The 19,909-nt window shown below is 40.2% G+C and overlaps 1 protein-coding gene across 1 annotated transcript in view; it reads left to right on the top strand.

Moving 5' to 3' along the window:
- Positions 1–19,909, top strand: part of NEK10 (NIMA related kinase 10) — a 371,560-nt gene that overhangs the window by 111,377 nt on the left and 240,274 nt on the right. The window contains 6 exon segments of the mRNA XM_089691216.1: positions 1,133–1,216; positions 3,700–3,764; positions 11,398–11,500; positions 11,601–11,729; positions 13,659–13,796; positions 17,738–17,783. Coding sequence (XP_089547342.1) covers positions 1,133–1,216; positions 3,700–3,764; positions 11,398–11,500; positions 11,601–11,729; positions 13,659–13,796; positions 17,738–17,783 — 565 coding nt within the window.

A 19,909-nucleotide genomic window follows, 5' to 3' on the forward strand; every position in this document is an offset into this window, starting at 1 on the left:
AGCACTTACCAGCCAGCCTGCAAAACAACCAGTTTGGCCAGAGGGTTTTGTTTGCACACATTTGCAAATACATGCGTAAGCCACAATCCCACAGCTAGGGTCCTTTGTATACTGTGGACCTAACTCAAATTTCCAAAGCCTCCATAGTAGGAGCACATGTATCAATGGATAGGTTAAGGGCAGGTGTGCCTGGAGGAGCCCATCCCTCCTTAAAGGTACAGGGATGCACTTGACGCCTAGCTATACCAAAATGACAGCAAAGGCATCCAGTGCGTACCTGTGTCCAAATTAGCCAACTACACAAAAAATGGCAACTGTCCCAACCTATAACCAACCTTAGCAGTAAGGTGCACATGGAAGGGCAATGCACATCGCAAACAAACAAAAGATATCCCAGCAGCACTTACCAGCCAGCCTGCAAAACAACAAATTTGCCCTGTCTAACAGTTTGTGTTAAAACTAAGGGGTTTTGTATGTCACATTTGCGTATGCAAATACTCGCGTAAGCCACAGTCCCAGGTCAAGGGTCCTCTGTATACTTTGGACCTAACTAAAATTTCCAAAGCCTCCATAGTAGGAGCACATGTATCAATGGATAGGTTAAGGGCAGGTGTGCCTGGAGGAGCCCATCCCTCCTTAAAGGTACAGGGACCCACATGACGCCCAGCTATACCAAAGTACACACTGAACTGTATATCCATCACTCTCAGTGTACAATTTTTAGAAAATTGCTATCAGAAAAGGAGATTTTCTTTGCTAACAGAGAAATGCAGTGTCTTTTCTGACAAAAACTGGTATCAATTTGTTTTAACTATTGTTTTGCTTTAATAGGAATCTGTCTAGAGGCAAAATGACTGTCTTAGAAGCCTCAGAGAGAAGCTGTCAAGTTCTTGATCAGTGAAGTTGAGCTCAGAGTATCTGTCACAAATCTATATCAGTCTCCCAGTGAAAGATGACATGCTCATGTTCTGAGTTGCATTCTAGTTCTGTTTAATAAATATATTTTCTGTTCAGCCCCCACCCCCTGCCCACAAAAATTGAAAATATGAGAATGTCTACCAGTACCAAAATACCATAGCTTCATATTAGAGAATAGTTACAAAACTTAATAATTTGTTCCTTTTTTTTTCAGGAAAATGGTGTTTACATTATTGGTATGCTGATTTTACCAAGCAGACAAAATGATTGTACCAGAAGCAAGTCTATTTTATTACAGGTAAAAACACTATGTACTTAAAGGAATGTGTAGTTTTTGTTTACTTTTACATATTTTATATATTTATTTTGTTCAAGAGTAGGAAAAAAAAACATTTTAAAAATACTCTCTTTTTTGAAAGTTATATGAAATTCTGCATATTGATAGTTTGTATTCTCATTTTGAATAAGCAGGTGGTGATGTACAGTAGGATCCTCTTTACATTTTTTTGGCTCTTTTTGTTTCTTTGGTGTAAACCTATTATTTACATGATGCGTATATGTTTTTACCGCATTTGCGTTGTGTTATTTACAGAACATGTAACTCAAAACCACACCAAAAACGCAATGGAGGTGTATTTTTGATGTGTCTTTGTTGCATTTTCCATTGATTTACTACGTTTGCATTGCGTTTTTTTACAGGACATGTAACTCAAAAACCACACCAAAACCACAACGCAGGTGCATTTTGGATGCATGTTTGCTGCATTTTCCATTGATTCACCACGTTTGCGTTGCCTTTTTTTACAGGACATGTAACTCAAAAACCACACTTTTTTTTTACCACACCAAGCCTGTACCAAAAATGCAGCAAGGATTTTTAAAAATGCACCGGACCTGCAAAGGATCAGTGTGAAGAGTTACACATATTTTTATTCCACTTCTTTTAACGCAAAAGTGGAAGAAAAAAGGATCAGTGTCAAAGCAGCATTACTGTTGGGTGTCTGAGTGTCCTAGCCAGAGTGTTAATTGTTGCATCACTGCTCTCTGTGGCCAAAGTCAGCCGGCGATATGCAGAGATGGCAGGATGGAGACAACTACTGGCTAGCATATGGTTGCGTCCATATTATGCTGTTGGGTGTTTAAGTGGCATCTGTGGGTGCCATCTCGGCCTTTCTTTGGCCGGCTTTTGGCAATAGTCCGCTGTTTACTCAGTTCTGTGGTTGACTATAAAAAGCAGTGAAGCAATGATTAACACTCTGGCAGGAACACTCAACAGTCCTTTTTGCCAACATTAAGTTGCTCTCTGGCTCCTTTCTATATTGTGTACTAATGGGTCAAAGTAGACAATAACTTTTCCATACAGATAAGAGTTCAGCGCTTATAAAAACAAATGAAACATTTAAAATCTATGACACACCCATACACACCAAATCCATGACACATACCCCCTATGAGTTGCACGAAACGCATCAGAAAGGAACTGCGGCACAGTGACGTTCTATTGCCGCTGGCACCACTGGGGTCCCGGCGGCCAACTTACTTTCTTGTCTGGTCAGTATTGTGTTATTATACCCTTTTATGCTGGATGGAATAAACACACACATGTTCAAGCAGTATCACGCTATTCTGGCCTCCTTTTCTCTCTGGGGCTCTTTGGTGAGCTTCCAACCACCTACAGAGCCAAGAGCAATAGGGGAACAGAGCCATGCATGGCAGCTGAGGGTCCACAACGCGGAAATAGACCAGACCTTGCTTCAGATGAGTCCTGGAGTCATACCTTAAAAGGGGTTATCTCTTACATGCGCATATTGATTGTGCATCTGGTGAGTGCACAATCTTATACCAATTTTGGATATCGCCACATATCGTTTTTCTTGGTTATCACCGTGTGTCAACAGGGATCCATTTGGTCCCCCACCTCACCCCACTTACTGGGAGATTGTGAACTGAGCACTTATACCATATCAAGTCACCCTATAAGGGACAGCATAAGAACTATATCTTGCCTGTGTTTTGCAGTTACACACCCTTGCACTTTGATATATAATTTTGTGTGTCAGTCATAGATTTTAAATGTTTCATTTGTTTTTTATAAGCGCTGCACTCTTATCTGTATGTGAATTTTGGAGGTTGTTTTTGGTACCTTTTGTGTCCAGCAGCTTTTTTTACCTTTAGCGCTCACTTATACCTATTTCACAGAATAACTTTTCCATGCACTACTGCAGATTAATTGCTTCCTGAGAACGTAATGTCAGATAAACTAGGTTACGCTTACTACACAGTCACAACATAGTTTAAAGATGCAGATGAAGTCTCTGCTTCTTATCTTCTTACAAGATTCCCAATGCTCTGGGATGCTATCTCTACCATGTTGCCATAATATACATAAAGTGACATAATGTAAAACCGCTGGTACCCATCTCAAACTTCAGGAATCACTGTCATTTTGTGAGTTTTTTTTTTATAACTTTCAATATTCTGTGAGTTTACCATATTTGTAAACCTATGAATTTTACTTGTTCACATTGCCTTTCCTCTAACTACTTATAATTAAGATTATTTATTGTACACTGTAGTATCACTAATAAGTTGTAGTACAAGCTTCCAGATGGCAGAAGATCCCTACTAGAAAGATGTACAGCCAGATGGCCCTAGATCATAGACTGAGCAAAATTAATACCATCGTTGGCAGCTACTCATTATTGTGCAAGTCCTGCTGGTTCCTACTGTTGTGGTGGCAGAAATGCTTTAGCTTGACTGCCCTTTGTTTTTATCTTACAGTGTTATGCGTTCCGAGCATTAAGATTTCTCTTTAGCATGGAAAGAAACCGAGATCTGTTCAAAAGGTACTGATTCACAAAAAATATCTTTCCAAAATAGTAAATAAAAAGAAAATAATTCTATAAATAAAATATTACGTCTTGATGTATAGGAGATATATACACAAAGATAAAAAGGCATTTCATACATTATAGAATAAAGCAGTTGCTCCTTACAGATGCTGTATGTTCAATAAATGGGAACTACAGAGCAGACTTTTACATTTTGTTTTAAATAAACATGTGAAAGAGACCAGCTAAATGTAAATGGTTTCTAGATGTATTTTAATGTTTAAAAAGCTTTTTTTCTATGTATATTATATATATAGTGAAGGAAATAAGTATTTGATCCCCTGCTAATTTTGAATATTTGCCCACTCACAAAGAAATGATCAGTCTAAAAACCCAAATGGTAGGTGTATTGTAACACTGAGAGACAGAATAGCAACAAAAAATTCAAAAGGAATGCATGTCTAACAAAATTATGCACTGATTTGCATGTTCATGAGGGAAATAAGTATTTGATCCCCTATCATTCCGCAGGATTTCTGGCTACCAGGTGTCTTTCATACAGGTAACAAGCTGAGATTAGAAACAGTCTCTTACAATACACCTACCATTCGATTTTTAGACTGATCATTTCTTTGTGAGTGAGCAAACATTCAAAATCAGCAGCGGATCAAATACTTATTTTCTTCACTGTACACGGGGGCAACCATATTTTTTTGTTACATACGCAGGGTGTGCGTTCTCATTAGCAGTGCAGCATATTTGTTTTTGCTTGTTGACACTCTTCTCTGATTACAAGTTGAGCACAGTAAGCTACAGTCAGGTCCATAAATATTGGGACATCGACACAATTCTAACATTTTTGGCTCTATACACCACCACAATGGATTTGAAATGAAATGAACAAGATGACCTTTAACTGCAGACTGTCAGCTTTAATTTGAGGGTATTTCATCCAAATAAGGTGAACGGTGTAGGAATTACAACAGTTTGCATATGTGCCTCCCACTTGTTAATGGACGAAAAGTAATGGGACAATTGGCTTCTCAGCTGTTCCATGGCCTGGTGTGTGTTATTCCCTCATTATCCCGATTACAATGAGCAGATAAAAGGTCCAGAGTTCATTTCAAGTGTGCTATTTGCATTTGGATTCTGTTGCTGTCATCTCTCAAGATGAAATCCAAAGAGCTGTCACTATCAGTGAAGCAAGCCATCATTAGGCTGAAAAAACAAAACCAACCCATCAGAGAGATAGCAAAAACATTAGGTGTGGCCAAAACAACTGTTGGAGCATTCTAAAAAATAAGGAATGCACCGGTGAGCTCAGCAACACCAAAAGACCCAGGAAGACCACGGAAAACAACTGTGGTGGATGACCAAAGAATTCTTTCCCTGGTGAAGAAAACACCCTTCACAACAGTTGGCCAGATCAAGAACACTCTCCAGGAGGTAGGTGTATGTGTGTCAAAGTCACCAATCAAGAGAAGACTTCACCAGAGTGAATACAGAGGGTTCACCACAAGATGTAAACCATTGGTGAGCCTCAAAAACAGGAAGGCCAGATTAGAGTTTGCCAAACGACATCTAAAAAAGCCTTCACAGTTCTGGAACAACATCCTATGGACAGATGAGACCAAGATCAACTTGTACCAGAGTGATGGGAAGAGAAGAGTATGGAGAAGGAAAGGAACTGCTCATGATCCTAAGCATACCACCTCATCAGTGAAGCATGGTGGTGGTAGTGTCATGGCGTGGGCATGTATGGCTGCCAATGGAACTGGTTCTCTTGTATTTATTGATGATGTGACTGCTGACAAAAGCAGCAGGATGAATTCTGAAGTGTTTCGGGCAATATTATCTGCTCATATTCAGCCAAATGCTTCAGAACTCATTGGACGCCGCTTTACAGTGCAGATGGACAATGGCCCAAAGCATACTGCAAAAGCAACCAAAGAGTTTTTTAAGGAAAGAAGTGGAATGTTATGCAATGGCCAAGTCAATCACCTGACCTGAATCCGATTGAGCATGCATTTCACTTGCTGAAGACAAAACTGAAGGGAAAATGCCCCAAGAACAAGCAGGAACTGAAGACAGTTGCAGTAGAGGCCTGGCAGAGCATCACCAGGGATGAAACCCAGCGTCTGGTGATGTCTATGCGTTCCAGACTTCAGGCTGTAATTGACTGCAAAGCTTTGCAACCAAGTATTAAAAAGTGAAAGTTTGATTTATGATTATTATTCTGTCCCATTACTTTTGGTCCCTTAACAAGTGGGAGGCACATATGCAAACTGTTGTAATTCCTACACTGTTCACCTGATTTGGATGTAAATACCCTGAAATTAAAGCTGACAGTCTGCAGTTAAAGCACATATTTGTTTCATTGCAAATCCATTGTGGTGGTGTATAGAGCCAAAAATGTTAGAATTGTGTAGATGTCCCAATATTTATGGACCTGACTGTATCTACGTTGTCTATGTAAATCATCCTCAGTGCTCCTGATAGATGGAGACTGTACGATATTTTGCTTAGGCTTTCAGCTATATGAGGGTTCAAGGGCAAGGAGATGCTGTTTCACTAAAAAGTAAATTGTTAATGCTGACCAGTACCAGGATTCTGGTAAAGTGTGAATTACAATGATAGGTTTGATGTAAAGGCCAACACTAAAGTATTTCATAAGTATCCATTTATAATGTTAGCATTTGTTCATCATTAACGTATTATTTGAAGTTATTTTCTATTTTTTTTTTAAATTACTTTTTACATTATTTAATAAAATTTTTATTATTTCATCACAATGTGCTAACATTTTATACACATTCTTATACTCACTAGAGCAGCCTTTTTCAACCAGGGTGCCCACTGTGCACCATTACCACCTACCATTGGTTGATAAGGAGGATGTCAGGGTCCCTGACAGCATACTTGTTTGTACCTCCTCTGCCCCTCTCTGTCAGCACTAGGGTCACTAGCTGAGTGAGGGAGAGAAAAATTGCAATTACTAGTCAGTACCAGTGTGTAAAGGTGTATTTGCTTTGGGAGAATAAATTACGTTGGATGTTCTGTATGTGTGGATGTTGCTGTGTTATGTAAAACTATCGGTTTAGTTTTTACATTTTATAATGGGGTGCCTCAAAATTGCGCAGATTTGTAAAGGGTGCCTTGACTGTAAAAAGGTTGATAAACGCTACACAAGCAGCCTTTCTCAATCTGGTGCTGCGGCACCCCAGGGTGCCACCAGAGGTCTTTAGGGGTGCAGTGGTGTCCTGGCAAAGAAAGGCTCTCTGCCGCACTGTACATCAGCACTGGGAGCCATCAGACTGCTGAGCAAAGTGAAAGCAAAGGGAAGGGGTGTGTTTTCTCTGCTCTGTGCCTCCCCCTAGAGTGCAGTACCTGGCTGTGTGAGTGAAGGTAAGGTACTGTAACTTTTCATAGAGCTGTATACATTTGTTTGTATGCATCTGTGTGTGTGTGTACATGTGTCTGCGTGTGTGTACTTGTGTCTGTGTGTGTGTACATGTGTGTGTTTATGTACATGTGTTTGTATGTACATGTGTACACGTGTGTACATGTGTTTGTATGTGTATGTGTACATTATGCGTTTGTATGTGTGTGTTTTTGATGTGTGTCTGTCTGTGTGTGTGTTACTTTTAAACTTGACCCCCTTTTCCTGTCCTTTCAGAACTGTTTTTTTAGGAATTGTTCATAATAGCAGCAAGGACTGCTGCTCCTCTGAAAAGAAATGCATGCTCAGATCACTTTTCAGAGGCATTTGACAGGTGGTAAAGAGGTGGCAATATGTTGCTTCCTCACCACCTGTTTTAACCCTGTAAAAACCAGAATCACCACACCACAACCGCGTGCAATACTCACACAGTTTATTTTTTAAAAATTTATTACAGGTATTTACAGGTGAAACTCGCAAAATTAGAATATCGTGCAAACGTTCATTTATTTCAGTAATGCAACTTAAAAGGTGAAACTAATATATGAGATAGACTCATTACATGCAAAGCAAGATAGTTCAAGCCGTGATTTGTCATAATTGTGATGATTATGGCTTACAGCTCATGAAAACCCCAAATCCACAATCTCAGAAAATTAGAATATTACATGCAATCAATAAAACAAGGATTGTACATAGAACAATATCGGACCTCTGAAAAGTATAAGCATGCATATGTACTCAGTACTTGGTTTGGGCCCCTTTTGCAGCAATTACTGCCTCAATGCGGCGTGGTATGGAAGCTATCAGCCTGTGGCACTGCTGAGGTGTTATGGAAGACCAGGATGCTTCAATAGCGGCCTTCAGCTCTTCTGCATTGTACGGTCTCATGTCTCTCATCTTTCTCTTGGCAATGCCCCATAGATTCTCTATGGGGTTCAGGTCAGACGAGTTTGCTGGCCAATCAAGCACAGTAATCCCACGGTCATTGAACCAGGTGTTGGTGCTTTTGGCAGTGTGGGAAGGTGCCAAGTCCTGCTGGAAAATGAAGTCAGCATCCCCATAAAGCTCGTCTGCGGAAGGAAGCATGAAGTGCTCCAAAATCTCCTGGTAGATGGCTCAGCTGACCCTGGACTTAATGAAGCGCAGTGGACCAACACCAGCAGATGACATGGATCCCCAAATCAACACAGACTGTGGAAACTTCACACTGGACTTCAAGCATCTTGCAGTGTGTGCCTCTCCATTCTTCCTCCATACTCTGGGTCCTTGGTTTCCAAATGAGATGCAAAAGTTGCTCTCATCAGAAAAGAGGACTTTGGACCACTGAGCAACAAACCAGGTCTGTTTTTCTTTAGCGCAGGTAAGACGCTTGACAAGAGGAATACAACATTTGAAGCCCATGTCCAGGATTCATCTGTGTATGGTGGCTCTTGATACACTGATTCCAGCCTCAGTCCACTCCTTGTGAAAGTCCCCAACACTTTTGAATGGCCTTTTCCTGCCAATCCTCTCCAGGCTGCGGTCATCCCTGCTGCTTGTGCACCTTTTTCTTCTACACTTTTCCCTTCCACATAACTTTCTATTAATGTGCTTTGATACAGCACTTTGGGAACATCCAACTTCTTTTGCAATTACCTTTTGAGGCTTTCCCTCCTTATGGAGGGTGTCAGTGATGGTTTTCTGCACAACTGTCAGGTCAGCAGTCTTTCCCATGATTGTGATTCCTACTGAACCAGACTGAGAGACCATTTAAAGGCTCAGGAACCCTTTGCAGGTGTTATGGCTTAATTAGCTGATTAGAGTGGGACACTTTGAGCCTAGAATATTGCACCTTTTCACAATATTCAAATTTTTTGAGATTGTGGATTTGGGGTTTTCATGAGCTGTAAGCCATAATCATCACAATTATGACAAATCACGGCTTGAACTATCTTACTTTGCATGTAATGAGTCTATCTCGTATATTAGTTTCACCTTTTAAGTTGCATTACTGAAATAAATTAACTTTTGCACGATATTCAAATTTTTCGAGTTTCACCTGTATATAGCGCCGTCAATTTACGCGTTTTACATTTATATTGTACATTTACATCAGTCCCTAACCCTCAAGGGGTGTACAATCTAAAGTCCCTAAATCACATTCCTACATACACATACTAGGGGCAATTTAGACAGGAGCCAATTAACCTACCAGCATGTCTTTAGAGGGTGAGAGGTTGTGGGGTGGTTGTAGTTCATCCCCATTTACCTGGAGGTATACTTCCAACTGCGGCCACGGCATGTGTATACCCCCAGTTGCTGCTTCTGCAGCTAAAGGGGGAGCAGTTGGGGGTGGTAAAAGCAGCTCAATTGCATGGTTTTAGCACCCTCCAACCTCACAGGTGAACAAGCCCTTGGTTCACATCTATGTGGCTCTGTGTAGGGCAGCTCATTCATTTCAATGGGCAGCCTTACCTGCAGAAATGCGGGAAAAGTTGTCCCTGACTCTTCTTTTAGAATTGCATCACAAGAACCCCCCCCCCCGCATTTGCCAATGCATTGGGGTACCCCTAAAGAGCAGAGCATTTGTCTGGAATGAGCACGATTTTGCGTGCATTACGTGACACACAGTAATGTGAACCAAGCCTTGGTCAGGGGTGCCTCGTGACTGAAAATACTTTTCAAGGGTGCCCCGACTGGAAACAGGTTGAGAAACACTGCACTAGAGGGTTCAGCTATAATTTTTACCACACTGCAATGTAAAGCATTGCAGCCAAGGCATGTGTACATCCCCATCTGCTACTTTTAAAATTTAAGGGGCTCAACTGTATTTTTACTGCCCCCCCAACTGTAAGTATAAATAAGGACCTTAAAGTGTGGAAAAGTTTCAAACTCTCTCATGTATTGTCTGTAGTTCCCCTGGGAAGATATTGACACATATCCTGTTCCAAGGACAATTTAGAAATGAAAGCTTTTTAGAGTTATTATGGGAACAAGTTTCTACTTTCTTCCCTTTCCAATGACAATTGTAAAAGAATTAAAGCAGTATAAACCGCAAAAAAAAAACAAAAGGTCCCCTGCAGGATAATGGCATAATGTGCTAATATACAATGCATACTAGCACATTATGAAATATGTACCTTAAAGTGTTACTAAACCCCGGACCCTGCATTCACTATATCTGTTCTCCCACAGTACACAGAACATGAAAATGCAATTATTTAAATACCTTTTCTCATCAACAGTTAGAGCAGTCTTGTGACTCCTGTCAGTGTTCAGCAGAGCACTGATTAAAGCTTGTAGGAGGAGTTTTCTTTCTGCTCTAGGAGGATGCAAAACCCCTGACCTCTGTCTCGACAGTGCTGATTGGCCCTGTGCTGATCACATGAACCTCTCTAGCAGTACACACTAAACTAATCATGTGCAGAATGACTATGGTTCAGTCTGTCTTATCAGGAGATAAGATATGGACATTTGAACAAGAGAAAGAGCAGAGAAGTCAGGATCAAACACCCTTTTTACACAATGCAGAGGATTAACCCCTTAGGTTCCAGTCAGTATAAAAAAGCATGCTTTACTGCATATACAGACTGATTTTACTGTTGTTGGTTTAGTAACACTTTAAAACAAAGCTCTCCAGCGATGCACTGTCACAGATCTTCCATTTTCACTTGGTCTTCCTTCTGGGTTTGTGGGCTATGGCCGTTTGAATGTTTGAGCTGTGATGATGTCACTCCTGCACATGCATGCAGCAGTCAAAGCTGGGGCACAGTTCTCTCAATGAGCAGCATGCATCTGTGACGTCACTGACTGCTACTAAAGTAAGCACCATTTAGGAGATATTTACTGTACCTACAGGTAAGCCTTATGATAGGCTTACCTGTAGGTACAAACCGGGGCTTTAATACTACATTAACTTCCCCTCACTTTTTGTGTTTTTGACAACTATCACCAGAGAGTGAGGCTAATTCTTGCCAGTGGGAACATAACCTATCCACCCTTTCTAGAAATTATTAAAATGTTAGCTGGATAGCTTTAATATTAGTGCAGCCACATACAACCTGTGCTAACAGAAGGATCAAATCATATGTATAAAATGAAAAACTATAGCTATTGCATGTAGATACCTTAAATTATCATTAGAAAAATATTTTTGTATTGATAATTAAAAAACATTTCTTGCTGTGAGTTAGATTTCTTTTAATCCTGTTAACTGTTTTGTGTTAGGTTTTTCCCACCAGATTTGTTTGAGATGTTTATTGACATTGGTCATTACGTTCGAGACATCAGTGCCTATGAAGACCTTGTATCTAAATTGAATTCACTACCAGTAAGTGATATACTTTACATGCCATTTAAAAAAAATAAAAAAAAAATAAAATATTGTTCGCACAAGAGTGAGAATAATTGGTCTTTTATGCAATTTCCAGGAAGATGAACTGAAGCAAGTGGCTGATGGCATTGAAGGCATCAATCAGAACAAAACTCCCACAAAATTTATTGGAAACTATGCAATTCTAGATCACCTTGGAAGTGGAGCATTTGGGAGTGTATATAAGGTGATTTTATTTTACAATGTTTGTAAATCTGATGGTTGAAGTCTAATCAATATTTTTGTATAGCCCTTTCATTTCTCTTTGAGAGCTAAGCAGATCTTGATCAATAAATATTTGTGAGCATTAAGGCTGTGTAAGCGCAAAGCATCTTCGTAGTTTGCCTGCAATGTTTTATAAGGAGGATTTACCAGGGTTACAGTATATGTAAGTTTATTGTTAATTTATTTTCTTTTGCATGCGCAGTAAAACATATGGATGCTCTCCAAGATCTGTATTGATCTGAGCTCCACGTTATAGTCAAGGCTGCTAAATAAATGGTTACCCAAGGCATTTGTCTTGGACCCAGAGGGACCCCAGCCACCACCAACAAACTTTTAAGTAAAGGTAGCTGGAATTTACGTAGAGTAAACCTGTGCTTTGCCAACACATGAAAAAATAATAGAATCATCCAGCTTCCTCTTTCCACAGTTCGACATTCTCACCTTTGCTTCCTTTGCAACAGGGGCATGAAAAATACTCAGTATTTGGCCCTGGGCAAATCACAGATTCACTTTATAGCTCATATGTGAAACATAATCCTGCAAAGTAGAACATGGGGGGAAGCAGCATCATCATCCTTGAGGCCTGTACCTGCCAGGACTACATTGGGACTTTTTGACACAAGACGTGGGCATAGGTACATATGATATCCACAGTGCTGATTCATCAGCCTCTAGCTAGTAAGTCAACTGCTGGCTACACCTGTCACCACCCACTGGCTATATGATTGACAGCGAGCCAATGCCGACCTTTCCTGCAGTTTGCTGTCTGCTGCTATTCTGCCATAGTGCCCATGGAAAATGGAATCTAACATTAAAGCAGAGCTCCAGTCTTCTGTGAAAAAAACAAAACAAACAAACTGTAGCGGCTGACTTTTAAAAACTAGCCACCCACCTGTGTCATGACCAAGCAGTGTGTTCACCCCTGCCAGGTTTACAGGCCCTCCTCTGTCCCTGGTGCCAGCATCTTAACTGTGGGCACCCAGTTGTGACAGCTTGCAGAGTCCCACCAGGTGCCCATTGTGCATATGCAGGCAGCACTGCATGTGAATGGTCCCACAGTCTTTTGGGACCTGTCATGTGTCCAAGAAGACTGCAGGGAGGGAGGGGATAAAGAACCTCCATTTCTGATCACTTAGACGGTCGTGGCGGAAGTGGGGGCGGGTACCTGCCAAAATCAGATACCCCTCACTCCCCAAAGGTGCAATTCCTCACGAGGAGCAGGAAACAAGTCCTTAAACCAAAACTTCCCCTTTAGGGTTGAGCTCCGCTTTAAGTGCATGCAAGTTAGGTTACAGTATTATAAACCCCGAAAGACGTGTGTGTATCATTCTGTAATGCATACCTGGAATTCAGATTTAAAGTTAAGACTTCTTCAAGATCAGTTGTACAACAAATAACCACCTACCCAACCTAAGCAGCAGATTATATGAGCAGTTCTGTACAACTTATTGCCACAAATTCTTATAGACTTTAAAAGGTAGAGGGGAGAGATTGCTGTTGTATGCCAAAAGCACATGTAGCACCATTCCTTTGCTTGGAACTACAATTCCTAACAATCCATTAATAAATGTAATTTGGGCAGGTTTCAAGGCACCCCTATATACAATATGTCCTGCCTTCTCATTCACACAGGGAAAAAGGGGTTTGGCAACTGTAGCAGGTCTGAGAAAACCTGACACTGAATGGGTAATATAGGCAAAAAGGAGTCCTAAAGTGTTTGGTGTATTGTTTTTATATTTTGCCAACACCATTTATAAAAACATATTAGTATTATTATTTATGTACACATTTACTGTACATATATACCTTTTTTGGTGGTAGGAATGGATAGTTGATGTTTTTATTTTAACCTTTTTATTTTTATTTTTTTGCTATTCGTATTTCCCAATAGGTCAGAAAACGCAGTGGTCAGAATCTGTTTGCCATGAAAGAGATCAATCTGCACAATCCGGCGTTTGGTAAAGACAAAAGAGATCGTGATAGCAGCGCTGAGAACATAGTATCTGAACTAACAATAATCAGAGAACAGGTTTGTGTATGAATAAAGAAAACCTGTCAGCTTAGAAATATGGGCGTCCTAGTACTGCCCACATGTTCCTGGTGATTCACTGGGGTGGATTTACTAAAGGCAAATTGATTTGTGCACTTTGCAAGCGCAGTTGCACTCATTTTTCTCAGAGCTTAGTGAATGTGGTAAAGCTCTGCTGATTAACATCATCTAATCGCTTGCAAGCAAAAATGCTGTTTTTTTAATTTACCTTGCATCTGATTAGGTATTCTTTACAAAGCAAAGCTTCACTACATTCAGTAAGCTGTGTTGAAAATGGGTGCAACTACAATCTCAGTTCTTAGCTGCACAGGGGGTTTAGAGAGCTTGGGGGGTGGTAAAGAAACAGCAGTAAACTGATCTTCCCAGTGAAGAGCTGTGCAGGGGAGCATGTCAGCACAAGTCTGACCATTGGAGGACAGGCTGTGTTCCCAGCACAGACAGAAAGCTGACTACCCTGGGATGGATGAGCTTCTTTGCCTAGCGTGGTCAGACTGAAATAGGAAAGCAGGGGACTGGTAAGAACACCAAGAATTACACACAAAGGAAGCAATACAAAGAGAACAGAATACATTTTAACATAAGTATATGGTACAACAGGCACATATCAGGAATATTGTATATGTCGGGGTAACATATTCTTTAAAGGAAACCAGTCACTTGATAATATTCATGTGCAATAGGTGCTGCATTTCATTGAGAATGTCACACAGGTGGCTCCAGTACATGAAGCATAGTAGCGCTGATAAGGCTGCTTTCATGCACACAGGGTACCCCTCACTAATCCACCCATAAGAAGTAATAAGTGCATTCATGCTGACAATTAGCCACAGAGCTACTACTCTTGGTGACTGTTTTTCTGTGTTCAATAATTAACCTAAACTGAGTCCTCCAAGTTCATGCGTTCTCCTTAATCAGGGCTTGGAATTTGCAAGAGCCCCCAAAACACCTTGGTTGTTTAACATCACCTGAATATTAATGAATAAGTTGGACTCTTTGACCATTGGCTTAGCACTCTTATTACACTTGCTACATGTGCATCAGCTAATAATTTAGGCTGTCAATGACCTCTTTCCAAAAAATGTTAATTGCCTAGAAGTCATATTGACCCTCAAGCTTCTGCATTCTTTCCATACCTATTTTGATGGAGGGACTATTGAAGTATTGAAAGCTATGGATTAATAGGACAGCCAAGTAGCTAGCATTTTTCAGAGTAGTAACTGTACCCGAAGGCTACCCATGGAGGGTAGATCTAACACTAAAGACAGGTACATGCATTACAAACATTTCAGTCTGTGTGTATTCTTCTCTGTTCAACAGGTGCTGGCCTAATGACCAACTTCTGTTGAACGGTCATGTTGGAAAACTATCATTGGATTGAACCTTTGTCTGCAAGCACTGTTCAGTGTATACAATACAATAGCAGAGTAGGAGAGATTCCTGCATCAATATCGCTTGTGTTGATGCGGGCACCTCTCAGTTTTTTAATAATTCAACCTGCTGGTTGAATGAATAAAGCTTCATGTATACCCGACTTAAGTAAGAATGAGCAATGAGAAGTCTTTCATGCTATTCTTGGCCATGCAGTGTAGGGACTCACTACAATATTTTCACTACATGGACCCACTACACATTTGTCCTTGCTTATGCCTGCATTTGAATGGAGCAATCATGCAATTAAAGGGCCATTTTCTTATTTATAGGAACAAGGGAATGGTTTATGAGTAACAGACCTGTTCTAGCATGTTTAGAAAACTTGTGTGCCATAGGAACAATTCTATATATTTATGAGGCTAGATTATTATACATTTGCTAGCAATGGTTTAACCAGTCACATGTTTATTGGATATTGAGTAGCATGGTGCAGCATTGATTTCTCCTGCACAGTTCCAGATGTTTAAGATGTGTTTGAGAAGCTTTTTTCCATGGCAACATTCCATGTTTTCAGTATGTAACAACAGTACCATTGGATCATATGGAGAACAGTATAACAGGTTAGGAACAGGGCAATGTAATCAGAATATGGAAGATCTTTCACTAAATTTCGAAGTCAGGGCCATTTCACATATCCACTTGCCCTACGGAAGATTTGCCCCCTTCATGACCAGGCCATTTTTTGCTATAAGGCTCTGTGCTATTTTAACTGACAATTGTGCAGTTATGCAACACTATACAGAAATTAAATTTATCTAATTTTTTTTCACACAGAGCTTTCTTTTGGTGGTATTTGATCATCAATGAGATTTTTATTTTTTACACTATAAATAAAAAAAACTACCCCCCCAAATATTTTTTTCTTTTTTCTATAAAACATATCCAATAAAAAATACAATGTCTTCATAAATTTAGGCTAAAATGTATTCTGCTACATCTTTGGTAAAAGAAAATCCCAATAAATGTATATTAATTGGTTTGTGTGGAAGTTATAGCGCCTACAAATGGCCGTATATATACTAGATATTTTATTTATTTATTTTTTATACTAGTAATGGCAGCAATTAGCGACTTATAGCGATAGTACGGCGGGCATTTTGACACTAACTGACATTGGGTGGGAACTAACTGCCACTGACATTTCCAGTGACACTAATACAGTATAGTGATTAGTGCTAATAAAAAGCACTGACACTGTACTAATGACACTGGGCAGGAAGAGGTTAACATCTGGGGTGATCAAGGGGTTAACTGGTGATCAAAGGGTTAACTGTGTGCTAGGCAGTGATTAGACTGGTACTGTTTAGTGTTTTACTAGGATATGTGCTGGGCTTTATCTCTCTGCTTTGCAGAGTGATAAAAACCAGCAGGTCCCGCTGACAGGAGAGAGATCTGTATTGTTTACACTCAGAGATCTCTCTCCTGTCAGCTGCTTCACTGATCATTGAGTCCTGCCCATGAATACTAATTTATTCTGTGTTTGAAGGGAATATTCAACCTGTATTTATGTGTAATTTGATGTACCTAAAAATTAATTAAAGTTTAGCAAAAATGTTTCTAGAAAACAGCACAAGGGACATTACTTACTTCCAAAATATGCTGGTGTCAACTGTAATAATGGAATGCCCCCTCAAATTCCCATGCTGTGGGGATTAATACCAATGCTGCACATGTGACGGGCACTAATTAAGAGTGCCAACTATGCCTCACCTTTTGCCCTCCTCTCCAGTTTATAGAACGGTACTATCAGTGGTGTATTTAGGTTTTGTGCTGCCCTAGGCAACACAAAAAACATCTGCACCCACGGACAACGACCAACGCCCCCCCTTCCCCCTCCCATGGAGAGAGACTGACATTGATCAAGAACACTCCTGCCCCCCACTCAGAAGAACCTTCCACTATACCCGGCGAAAGACAGAAAGACACTCATCTTCAAAGCTCCGGACATCCCTGGGAACGAGAGTCAAGCTACACCATCAAGCAGCCCGCAACCTCTCTTGGATCCCACCTGGTTCCCATGGCACACATGTCCCTTTCATCATTCTTTCTTTCATCCCTTCTTCTGAGGGGAGGTGCTGCCCCCTTGAAAAATGCCGCCCTAGGCAAGTGCCTTTTTTGCCTTGTGGTAAATACGCCCCTGGGTACTATAGTTTCCATGAATGGAAAGCACTCTACCAGGACTGGTATTAACCCCACAGCACCAAAAGATCACAGCTGGGGGATATGAGAGGGTGGAGAAAAGTTCAGATTTCTCACTATTACAACTGGCACCAGCAGCTGCACCATGGCAGCTAATCAGCTTCTATCTTCAGCTTGTTCAATTAAACTTTGAAAATGAAGGATAGAAGCTGATTGCCTGATTCTTGCTGCTCCAGTTTTGATAAATACCTCACAATGCTTCCCCACTGTAATTATGTTAACTGTTTACTGTTTTATGTATTTTTGCTTTCAGTAACTGACAAATTATTCCCATTTATACCATTTTACAGCTTTGTCACCCAAACATTGTACGATACTATCGAACCTTTCTAGAAAGTGAGTAAATTTGTACTGTTTCTTAAGCATAGCATACATTTGCTTATACTGGCTTTTTATTCTCTGTAAATTCAGTTTTAAAATGGTCTTTTTTCTTGCACCATTTGAGATATTATATTTAATATGGTTATATGTCTGTGGATAACATTCTGGAAATTGTAGATTTTCTTAATATAACCACACAGCCTAAATATCAGGGGTGTCCAACTTCTTGATTTTCCTTGGCCACACTGGAAGAAGAGGAATTGTCTTGGACAACACCTAAAATACACCAACAATAAAGATAGCTGATCACCAGAAAAGGTCAGGCAGGTCACAAGTTAACAATCACTGATATATATAATGTACCTATCTGAGTAAGAAAACTTCATTTTTTTTGTAATATTTTTTATTACAAAAGTAAAAGAGGGCAACATAAAACTAGTGCTATATTTGACACTGTTTTTGATAAACTAACACATCAGTATCTGGTTCGATGGATGTAGTAGCAATTCTCAATGTAATTTCAAGGTGTTCATCGGGTGTTTTGGTTCTAATTTTGCCCTTCGTGCGCTCTATTCTTAAAAATAGTTGCTCACAAATATAGTTGCTGATGAAATTATTAAGGCGTTATTGTGATGAGTGTGATATTTTTTCTTTGGGAAGATATAACTTATTAAAGCCCAGTAAAGAGACACTGTCACATTTGACTTCGACCACATGTGTTCGCTAAGTATAAACACATTTTACAATTTAAGTTTATGACTTTGTGTTGGGCCACATTCATAGCCGTTTTGGGCCACATGCAGCCCGTGGGCCGCCGTTTGGACACTGCTGCTGTATATCATTCTGACTAATTTTTCATAATTATATTGGTGATTGACTGGAAACATATTGCAGTCACTGTTATGAAAACTATTGCTATACAGCAACAATTATCTTTGAAGATAAAATTGGATCTGTCATTGATATGGTATACAGGCCATCTTAAAATATGGTAAATGTATCACTTTAATCATCTGTAATGTTTGGGTTTGGTATAAATTTTAAGAGAGAACCCCACACAAATATCAAGAAAAAAAGTGCCCCCCCAAAAATCCACACATTACCCTTAACTAAGCAAGCAGCCTGATTGCACCCCCCCAAAAAAAAGTGGATGTGGGGATTTGATTTGCAGTTGGAGCCTGCAATGGGGTCTGAAGACCCCCTTTAACAACAAGTCGGCCACCATATACCACCCCTCATGTGTATTGTTAAGAGGTGAACAGTGCCCACCAACTCACCAAACAAAACTTCCTAGGATCACCCAGGCAGCATCATTGATCAATATGGAAATAACCATTTGGACAATGATGAGGATTCCTGAAGGATCTAATATAGAATTTGTAGAAATGGGGGGGGGAACCTCAACATTTTTTTTTCTTTAACTATCTCAGGTCACTGTATTTAGATGGCTGGGGATTTTGGTAAATGAATGGGGCCAGGTGAAGTCACTGGTTACTAAGGATGTGACGGTTGCTGATCCATAATAACCATTACACCCCAGTCACATCGGGTTCGTTTTGGCATTTGATTTTCATGCCATATGACTTGCAAATCGTATGCCAAGTTGTATCCTATTGTCTGCTATTAGATCGGTCATATCGGTGTGATTCTGACTTGGTCGAAGCTGCACCGATTTCTAAAGTAGTACATGCACTACTTTTGTTGCGATTTGCATAGACATCTGTGTCAGATGTCTTGCAAATCACAACTGAAATCGGCAGGTCACCCGATTTTAAAATTGTGTGACTTCACTGTAAGTCTCACTATTTCAAAAGCGGCTTTGATATGACCGTGGGCTTAACAGCGGATAAAGGTCACTGTATTTAGATGGCTGGGGATTTCGGTAAATGAATGGGGCCAGGTGAAGTCACTGGTTGCTAAGGATGTGACGGTTGCTGATCCATAATAACCATTACACCCCAGTCACATCGGGTTCGTTTTGGCATTCGATTTGCATGCCATATGACTTGCAAATAGTATGCCAAGTTGTATCCTATTGTCTGCTATTAGAGCGGTCATATCAGTGTGATTCCGACTTGGTTGAAGCTACACCAATTTCTAAAGTAGTGCATGCACTACTTTTGTTGCGCTTTGCATAGACA

Source organism: Staurois parvus, unplaced genomic scaffold, assembly GCF_062004578.1.
Source record: "Staurois parvus isolate SC_StPar_1 unplaced genomic scaffold, SC_StPar_1.0 ptg000021l, whole genome shotgun sequence".
Taxonomy (NCBI): domain Eukaryota; kingdom Metazoa; phylum Chordata; class Amphibia; order Anura; family Ranidae; genus Staurois; species Staurois parvus.